This window comes from Streptopelia decaocto, assembly GCF_964273445.1.
Source record: "Streptopelia decaocto genome assembly, chromosome: 3".
Lineage (NCBI taxonomy): Eukaryota > Metazoa > Chordata > Aves > Columbiformes > Columbidae > Streptopelia > Streptopelia decaocto.
In genome coordinates this window covers 52,470,074-52,480,550 of record NC_138656.1, presented here as the reverse complement: position 1 = coordinate 52,480,550, position 10,477 = coordinate 52,470,074, and the positions used below count along the sequence as shown (strand labels likewise).

The window sequence follows — 10,477 nt, the reverse complement described above, 5'->3', positions numbered from 1 at the left end:
GGAGCAAGGCTCCCATGAGAGGCGTGCATCACTGCCATTCACATCCTGCTGAGTTTGTGAGAACCAGGATGAGATACTATTTGAAGGCCCTTAACTTGTGTTTCACATGACACAGCACTTCTCTTTTGTTTTGCAAAATCGTAGGAAAAGTTTTTTTTAACTATCTGCAAGCAACAAACCAAAGAGGCTGTGTGAGTCACTGGAGACAGTTCTGGGCCAGCTTGGCTCGCAGACTGCCAGTGTCAGGGAAGGTTCACCCAGTTCTCCCCTTCCTGCAGCACAGCCGGTCCCAAAATAATGCAGCAGTGCTAAACATAGCACCACCGTGCTCTTTTAATAGATGATGATTCCTGCAGTGCGTACAAGCCACCACATTTGTCAAGATAAGAGCATCAATATGAGATGTCATATTAACCTAGACAAAGAGATTGAAGCAGATAGCTTTGTCAAACACCAAGCAAAGGGGCTCATTCAAACTGACAAAGCAAGACATTTAAAAGTTGAACCTACCAATCTAGTCTTAATTCATTCTGTCTTCTCCTACTTTGGAAGAGTCTCTAACCAGTAAGTGAGCTCCTGTAAGTGATATAATAAATTCATTCCTAATCTGCAATAACAATATTCCTGTCACTTCAAACCCCTCTGCTGCACTTTTCAAAATTCTGTAATAGCTGGTAGTATGTTTCAGATTATACGTACAGATCTACATATGTTAGTGGATAGGGACTCTTCATAATTACATATGCACATAGGGTATAACTCATAGGCAAAATTAACAGGCATAACTCATTGCCATATAGCCAACTTACTGATTATTCCTTGATCTCTGTTACTTACACGCAAGGAAGTTTACTCTTAATTGTAAAGCAATGAACAAAGATGCTGCAGTAGTGGGTCCAAATGCTTCACCATTCTAAAAGCTTTCATGACTTGAGGTAATTTATTCAATTTCACATATGAAATCAGGGACACAGCTTCCCTATATATCATGGTATATATATGTGAACTAATGTTATTGGTTATAAACAAAACTAGAAACATGGTTCACAAGATTACTTCATCGGGGAGAAATTATCTCAGTTTCTTCGGTATTCCTCACACATGGTTGCGTGTATGGGCTTCATCGTCCTATATATGGCAGAGACAGAAGCTCTGGGGGTGTGGGTATCAACAGAAATATTTTCCTTAAAATGTGTTTTTTCCTCAGAAAGACTTATAATCACCAAACTTCTTTAAAAAGGACAGGTTTATCGGTGTGTGGACATGAAGCTGGTAGTTATACTTCTGCCATGCCACTGGTGGTGTCACTGTTGAGATGCCGTATGTACACAAGACCTCACATTATGTGAGAAAATTCAGTTCAGCTTTACACTGCAGAGGTTTGATTGAACCATGTCCTTTGGAAGAAGAAAAAGCATTCAGGGAACTACAAGAGGAAAGGCATTTCTCTTTTGCCAGGGACCTGTACGTTTGGCTTTTCCTTCAAACTTGGAGACATGTTGGGGTACAAGGGACAGATCTCCCTTACAGGGCAGCTGCTGCTGCTGGCAGTGACAGGCAGCTCAGCCCTGCACAGCTCCTTGGAGCTGGGGCCACATGCTCCCCTTCTCCTCTGCCAGTCCTCACCACCACCAGAACTGAGAAAATACACTGGGGACCTGAACACTATCGTAGAAAGGGGGCGAGGACTCCACCTTTAATATACGCTAATGGGATCTTCCTCCCCTCAAAACTGAGAGATAATGAAACCCGAGAAGGTTTACATTCAACTTCTCCAGAGGAGATTGAATACACTTTCAAATATTCAGGAATAATTCAAATGCAAATGCAGCACACTGTTGTATTATTCATATTCTGCAACATTTTGCCTTAATGGTCTGATTGGAAGATCTTTTTCAGTTTGTTTTCTCTGAGTTTAATAAACTGGGACTTTAAAACAACTGCCTGATATATAATATGCTATATTTCTATCTTTTCTTTAGAAGAAAACAGAAGTATGGAGTCAAAGGCAAATTCAGTGGTTTCTTATATAAAATACCTTTTCACTTCCTGAACATTGCCTGTAGCTTTGCTAATTTATTGCCAGGAAAATATTGTTACTACTTAATGCACTAGTACTTTTGTCAATAGGCAGCTTTCCCCAAGGCATATTTGAGAATGCTCTGCTAATCAGAGTTGATGCAGTTATTCCAAAGCAGCCAGGTGTTTAGAAAAAGGTTGATGTTTAATTCTAGTATGGGTGAGTGTTGCCATTTGTTCAAAGCACAATATTTTTAATTCACTGAATTCACTCTGTAGATATCTAAAGCACTGACTACATTATCCAGCCCAGACTCAGCTTGAACCACTGTATTTCAAAGCAGTATTGCTGGCGTCTTTACCTCTTAACATTTAACTTATGTGAAATATTCCTCATTTTGCAGCGACAAGGATTAAACAAAGATTTAATCAGAACCACAAATCTGTGCTATATCATCAGCACAGAACTTAAAAAAAAAGTGGTTGGGCGTGTAAGCAGATACCCACTTGGGTCTGACTTCTTACTTTCCTACATCTGCTTGAACTCTTGAGATTACAACCTCAAATGCAGTCAAATTTTTTGTGTTTGTTTTCCAAGCGTGTTGATAATAATGAACAGCACAGGGAGTGACAATGAGGTCACGTACATATGCATATATTACACTACAGTTTTATTCTCTCTAATAAATACTGAAAACTACATAAGTATAACTTTAGTGAGGCTGAGCAAACATATTTATTGGTGTGGGAGCTTTTAATACATGTATGTTTTCAGTGATGTTAAATATATTTGCAATCTTCTGCAGATGAAAAATTGAATAAAGTTCCCCAAGAAACAGATCAGGCCATTTATTTCAATTAGAAATAGTAATGAAATTTCAGTAAACTATTAAATGTCACTTAATCTATATTTGAGATAAATAGAATACTTAATCTCTCTTGGCATGTTCCACAACAAGGTACCTTACTTGTGTTTATATTGACAAAACAGGCACTCCTCTGCTTTCCCTACCCCAGTGACATTTAGTGACATGACTCCTGCTCAAACCCAGCATCGGCACAATCCATTTTGCAACAAGCCCACCAAGGCAAGAAGCGTCTCTAAGTGGAAGTAAAGGCTCTACTTCTTCTGATCTGGGTGGTTCAGGTCAGTGCCGTGCTTTCCTTCATTCATCTTTACTGGAACCCAGTGGGGCTGCTCATTCCTTCATCCCCCAAAACTACATGGCAAAAGAATATTTATAGTATTCCTATAATGAGCATAATTAAGTTCCTAATTAAGGACAGAATTACAACCATCGAGGATAATTTTTTAAAGCGGCTAGATGTTTTGAGATGACACAGGTGTTTCATTTGGCTCAGAGAGGTACCACAGGTTCTTGTTTGAAGGGCATTCAAGTCCTTCACCTTCTTAAATATCTGAGACTTCAGAGGCTATCAGCCAGCAAGAGTGGGCGTGAAGCTAAACCAGACAGCTTTGAGTATTAAGGAGCATTACCAACATGGAACAAAACCTGACTTCTGTGGAGTTCTCCTCAGTTACAGTCATATTCCTTGGTTTATACCTGAAAAATAGTTAAAATATAATTTGAGGAGGTGAAGCCTTGTTCTAATTCTCCATGTCTGAAGTTGCCCCCACACATGGCTTCAAGTCAAAGTATGAACATCTTTAAGAGGTGTTTATATTTTATTATTTTTATATTTTTATTTTATATTACATTCTGCTAGGTAATTGTTAGTCATTTTTACTGACTGTAATCAAACTAAGCTAAACTAGAATTTACCATGCCAATGCACGTGTATCCTCTGTTGTTTCATCCTTCATCTGAAAATACAGCAACAACACTCAAACGACAGCAAGATGATGCTTTTAGCATCTCTGCAGACACATTCAATATTTTTTTTTTAATTTTCTGACCTATCTACAACTAAGGCAGCTACCAAAAGCTTATGAACAAGACAGAGAAGCAGAACTTCCAGTTCTCCAGGACTTTTCCAAATAAAATGCCAAAATTGTCTGAGAACTACATAACCAAACACATGAAGTATTCTTCCTGAAACCAGAAAAATGCACATACGTATACACACATGCATACACAAACAAGCATGCTCCTCCATTCATAGACACTACTTTCCATTCATAGATATTAACAGGAAAAGATGGTGCATTCTCCATGTAAGCCATGGAGGGAAGCAGCACAGCAGCACCAGAAATGCACAGAGATGTCAAGCAGGTCAGTGTCTAGTGCCCTGCTCCAGAATATCCATGTGACCATCTGTAAATGGACATGTGACAAATGTATACAAAAATCTTGACACAAACCTCAAGCTGATTCTTTAATCCTTGGCACAGCAGAGAATACATCCACATTGTTTTGACATGCACAAGTTTGTACACTGCTTATTCTATACTAAAAAAGTATAATACAGGTTGCTTAAATTATATCCACAATTTTTGAAAGTTTTGGGGTTTGGGGTTTTTTGGTTTTTGTTTGTTTGTTTTAAGAGACACTGTTATAATATGGCTCTTTCCCAAATGAGAGAATACAGTATATAATTTTTCTTACTCTAAACAACATCCAGTGAATAATGTGCAGTGATGTGATCTTTTGCTATTCCCTTTAAGCCGTTTTGGAGATGGATTGCTACAGTGGGTGGCATTCAGAACAACACATGTTGAGCAACACTCACTCAAATCTTGCCAGCTTTATGGTTTCTTACAACATGCTATGATGTGAAGTGATTCACACTGAGGAGATGGAGAAAGTTTTTCTATTACTGTAAAAAATGAGGTTATATGCATTTATCATCCAAAATAAATACATTGACACCACAGGCTGAAATAAAACTAGGAAAGTAAGCTTGGTTCCTCTTTCTATTCCAAATATTGCTTTTAGATTTAAAGCAATTAAAGCAGACTGATGCTTTCTGTGTGAAAGGAACTTGCCCTGACAGTTAATCTACACTATTATCAGACGCATCAAATTAAAATAAGGTGAGCTAAAGAAGAAATCAACGCCAAAGATTTTAATTTCCTTGATGTCATATGCTGGCATCTTAGAAATGTTACAATTTCTATGCAAGAGGTATAGAAAAGAGAAGGCAGAGGAACCACTTGGTGAAATGGAATTCGCGACTACGAACACACATGAAGTCGAAAGCAAGAAGTGTAACAGGGCTATGGAGGTGGGTAATATGCTGCAGCTTCACTGATAAGCCAGAACTTTCATAGAAGTTCTTTTATATAAGACATGTCATGGTAATTTTGAAAGTCCAATGATGTATCACTGCAAGGGGAGAAAAAAAAATCTCTGAAATGACACAGTAACTTTTAGAAGATGCTGTACTTAGACTAGATGTTCATGGATGTTCTGTTAGATTTGGCTACCGTCCTATCAGATTTGATACACTGTCTCTGACAATGTCATCAAGCAGATGTATCAGGAAAAGAGAACAAATAAATATCTCAAACCAGTCAACTGTGCTGCACTTGAGAACTAACTAGTGGCTCTCTATCTCCAAGTGGTTAAAAAACTGGAGTCCTGAAACTTAGTCTCCTATCACTCTTATTATCTGTACTTCAGCATTGTTATCTAAGTTGAATATTGCTCCTTATCCTCACATCCAGGTCCCCTACAGCAGACAATTCATTCTAAATTTTAATTTCTCGTGTTTATGTGAACTCAGACCTGCATACTTCCCTGTCACCTTGCTTCCAAACCTTCAGAAGCTTTGCAGAGGTAAAAAGTACCCACAAGTTGAAGGTCAACTTTGTCAGACTTAATCATTAAAGAAAATACAGGCAACTTGGGTCATGAAACAACTTTGAAGCACTTTGTTCTGAAGTCAGATGAAACCATGCATTGTAATACCTTATTTTCTTCCACAAATAATTTTCTCCTCCATGGTATAATCCATTTAATTCTATAGTTTTATTTATTCTGCATATGTTTTCAGCAGGAAACCTACAGAAAACTTTAGACAAAACAATTTCTGTCTTCGAAACCATATTAATCTTAGATTTTAACCTTTTCAAAAGATAAAAATTAGGTAAATATTAGGGTTTAATCACACTGGAATGTACTCTTCCAGAACTGCACTTTTCGGGCCTTTCAGCAGACTTTATGTCCTGCACACAAACAGACCTATGCTGGAGCAGCTGATGGATAGTTTTGACATTCACCAGTCACTATCATCCTCCAGTAAATAAACCTAGGCAACAGAAGGAGTTGTTCCTCCAGCCTCATTACCACTTCATGAGCCATTTTGACAACAGAAACTGACACTGAAGTATGACCTTTAAGAAAAGAGAGAAGGCATCACTCTCCAACACAATGGGAAAGTTCCACAGAAAAGAAAAACAAACAAACAAAACCCCAAACCATTAAGTCTGTCCTGTCAATTTCTGCCTTCACACCCCAAACCACACTGGACTAAAAGAACCGGTTAATAAAAAGAGGCGAAACCAAAACGCAGCATAATGCTGCACCACCCTGTAAGTCCACATCAGGCCACCAAGCCTTGGTGGATCTGACCTGTGTTGGCCCCGTGTCTCTTCACACCTGGCCAGTGCTGCATCCTGACTATGTTTCCCCCTGAAAATGCCACAGGCGCAGCTGAGACACTCATGAGATGTGACAGAGGTGGGACCAGGCCCTGCTGGACCCCCTCATCTCCAGCTGGAGGTCCAGCTGCCACCACTGCCCCACCACACTTGGGAACACGGTGTCCCCCAGAGGGCAGGGCCGGCGGGCCCTTCTTACCTTGTTGGAGTAGGGGGGTTTACTCAGGTTGATGCCGTCGCGGATGAGCTTGTCCCGGATCATGATCTTCAGCTTCAGCCTGGGGTAGGCGACCAGCCCCCCGCCGCCGGGCGCCCCCCGCCGCCCGCCGGGGCGCTGCCGGGGACCCGCCCCCCGCCGGGCCTCCTCCTGCCCCGACACTCGGCGGGGGCAGCGCCCAGCGGCGGGGGGCGCCGGCCGCGGGGGCGAAGGCGGCGGCTGCGGCTCCAGGGTGAAGTAGAGCCCCGCCGCCGTCTCGTCCGCCTCCTTCAGCCGCCGCACGGCTTCGTGGATCCGGCGCCGGTGGTGTGGAACGGCAACGCCGATGGCATCCAGGTCCGGGTCCCCGATCTGCTTGCAGACCTCCAGGTCGTCGTAGCCATTATCGACGAAGGACTCCGCGTACTGGAGGAGCTGCAGGGTCTTCAGCCACTCGTACACTATGTTGGTGCACATGCTGGCTCCAAAATAATAATGATCGCAACTTTCAGAACCGAAGCCAGCCTCCCCCTTTCCACTCCTCGCCAAAGGAAATAAAAAACACAAAACAAGAACTGCGCTGTAACTAAAAGGATTCAAAATCAAGGTCAAGAACCAACATCCACCAGGAAAAAAAATAAAAATCCTCAAGGCAGATCAGTAGGGCATTTCAAGCACTGCTGAAAGAAACCCTCCTGTTTATTCCTCCTGTTTTCTTACCATCAACACAGCGGCTTTCTGCCACCAGAGAAGGGAGGCTCAGACTAGAGAGAAGTAAAATCTAAGGGTGCATCCCCTAAAATCCCAAGTCGCTGCTGCTGCACAACATCCACCCACTCTCTCTGGAAGTAATTCGCAGTTACTGCCTTTTTTTTTTTTCTTCGCCTCTTCCTTTCAATGTTAGTTTCTGTTTCTGCTTCTGTCTCACCTTCCTGCGCTCTGTTGTATGATGAATCTGTTTACTATATGTAGCTGCTTTGGTACATCATCATGTTGCCCGAGAACCGAGCTCTGGATCCCACACCCTCGCTCGGCGCAGGCAGGGGTGCCGGTGTGCAGTGCCCTCCTCTCCCGTATCTCTCCCGGCAGCGGGTGCAGACGGCGGCTTTTGCCTTCCTTTTAAACAAGTCCTTCCTTTCGGATTAGGAGGAAAAAAGGAGGAAAAAATAAAATAAATAAATCAGAATCCCACTCACTTCGCCGAGTTACTTTCCCAGTTCCCCTTCATCCCTGGGAGGATGGTTAAAGGCGCTTCGCCGGCAGCGAGCCCAGAAACTGCTTTCCGATCCCACTTTCTCCGCGCTGATGCCTGCGGTGCTCTCTTGCCCCTCCGGGGTACACAGCCCTGCGCCCGCCGCTCACAACTTTCCTCGCTTTCCTCTATCCCTGCTGGCCCTCCCGCTGCTGCCCGCAGCCGCCCTCGGGAGGAGGCGACGGCGGCGGGACCGTGAGGGCAGCCGGCGCTCCGTGCATCCTCCGGCGGTAGAGGCGGCTTGGCTTGGCGGCGGATGAGCTGATCTGCGGCAGGTCACTGGCGCTCCTCCCGCCTCCCCCGGCTGGTGGCGGTGCTTTCCCCTCCCTGTCAGCGGTACCCCGGAGCGGTGCTCCCCTCCCGGGTCCTCCTTCCTCCCCTACCCCTGAGGCGCCTGAAACGCCGCCAGCAGATTTTCTCCGGCTCCTCCCGGTGCTCCGGTGCGGCTTCTCCCCGCTCCTCCTCCGTGCCCGTACCCCTGCCCCGCGCTCTCCCCAAGGCCTTTCCAACTTTCTCCGCTTCCAGCCCGCGGTCTTTGCCCCTGCCCGACCCGCCGGGAGAGCGGGGAGGCGGTGTGCGGCCGGCCGGGGGCAAGGCAGTCCGGCCGGGCAACGGCGGGGTTTGCCTGCGCTGCGCAAGCTATCTGGGGGACTTGCCTGTCCCCGTTCCACCCGGCAAGGGAGAGGCACCGCGCCCAGGGGGCACAGCCCAGGGAACTACACCCCAGCGCCCCTGGGACGGCGAGACCGACGGCGGCGTTGGCTCCCGCACGGGGACGCCGAGCCCCTTCGCGGCCGAAGGGCTCCACTTCAAGCGGGGGGGAGAGGAGCGGGATTGTCAGCGGAGGGAGCGTCCTCCACGTCTCCGGGGAGCGCTGAGGAAAGGCGGGAGACGCTGGCCCCGCTCTCCCACTCGCCGCCGCGGGCTGCCTTGGGCCGGCGGAGGCGCCGCTCGCTGCCGCCGCGCTCGCCCCGCAACGCCGGGCTCGCAGCGCCCCCGCCAGGCTGCCGCGGAAAGTGCCGCACGGCCCGGCCCGGACCTGACGCCCCACCCGGCCCGGCGGGCGGCGGGGCGGAGCGGCCGGGACTGCCCCATCCCCTTGCCGACCTCCAGAGGGCTGGGGTGTGGACCCCGCCACCCTTTTAAGTTACAGCAGGTTGGAACTTGTGTTCTTCGAAAAATCCCTCTCCCTCAGCAGACCGTTCAACTCCGATGCCTGGGGTACTGAAGGAGTCGGAGCATTTCGAGCTCGTCCTTCCTATCCAGTCCCGTCAGAAGGGGCAGGGGCACCGGCAGGTGCAGGGACAGGGGCAGCCTGTCCCCCCTTGGGCTGGGGGGAGCTGGGGACGCGCGGTGGGGGCGCCCACTCTGCCTCCCCGAAGCGCAGGGGTGCTGGAGGAGGAACACATTCTCTTTTGTAATTTGGTGGGGTTTATTTGTAACAGGTTTCCTGGAGAACCTTTTTCAGCAGATTGGCCCACGTTTGTCCTCGGGACTTCATGGTGGTTTCCCACAGGATTACATAGCATAGCAGCATTCTCATGGAAAGCATTATATTGCAAGGTGTTTTGAAAAGGTTAGATACTTACAAATGGTTAAAATGCAGCCTCTGGGTGTAAAGCCTAGAGATCACAGATTCATTTGTTAGAAAGGGAAAAAGGGAGGAATAACATTTTATTATTTTAAAAATCTCCTTCCACACCACTTTTTCTGTAACTTATTTTCCTTCCAGACGACATAATATTTCAAACAAATTTTCTCTTCTCAGGTCAGAGATGGAGACTGAAGCAGCAATTATCTTCTCTTCACAGACCTGCTGAAAGACTGACAATGCCAGAGAAATTAGCAAGGAGGTTCTGTGAACTGGAGCTGAAACTGATGGTGTGAGAGATAGGAAAAACTGACTAGTACAGCCCATAATCATCAGGCTTGTTGACAGTACATACAGAATTATATAATTTTTATGTGTGCATTTTAGAATGGTCTTGGAAGTCTTTTAAAGTATTGCAAATGTTATGATTCAGATGTGCTTGGTAAACTGCTCATCTCTCATCTGTAAAAGGGAGGGATCTTAGCTTCTGAGGGAATGGCAGGAGGAGAAGTGGTGCACCTTCACGGGAGCATGGAGTTTAGCAGCAGGTTACAACATTGTGAAACTCTGTCTGGTTGTGTTTGGCATTGATTTTGGTTTCACAAAACGAGTTCACCTGCTAGCAAATACGGCAAAGTTTTATGTGACTTTGAAATACAAAAATACTCAACAATTAAAACCAAAATGTTATGTCCACTTAAAAGAAAGAAAGAAAAAAGAAAAAGAAAAAGAAAAAGAAAAAGAAAAAGAAAAAGAAAAAGAAAAAGAAAAAGAAAAAGAAAAAGAAAAAGAAAAAGAAAAAGGACAGTCAGAAGTCCAGGTAATCAAATACTACTCCACTTCAGTCCCTGGGAA

At 45.3% G+C, this 10,477-nt stretch overlaps 1 protein-coding gene across 1 annotated transcript; it reads right to left on the bottom strand.

The window, feature by feature from the left end:
• Positions 1 to 3,799: 3,799 nt before the first annotated feature.
• SAMD5 (sterile alpha motif domain containing 5) lies at positions 3,800 to 7,256 on the bottom strand (the record flags this gene model as incomplete). The annotated part of the gene is made up of 2 exons (XM_082048944.1): positions 3,800 to 3,844; positions 6,783 to 7,256. The coding sequence occupies 2 exons, from the start codon at positions 7,254 to 7,256 to the stop codon at positions 3,800 to 3,802; spliced, it is 519 nt and encodes a 172-aa protein (XP_081905070.1).
• Positions 7,257 to 10,477: the final 3,221 nt, after the last annotated feature.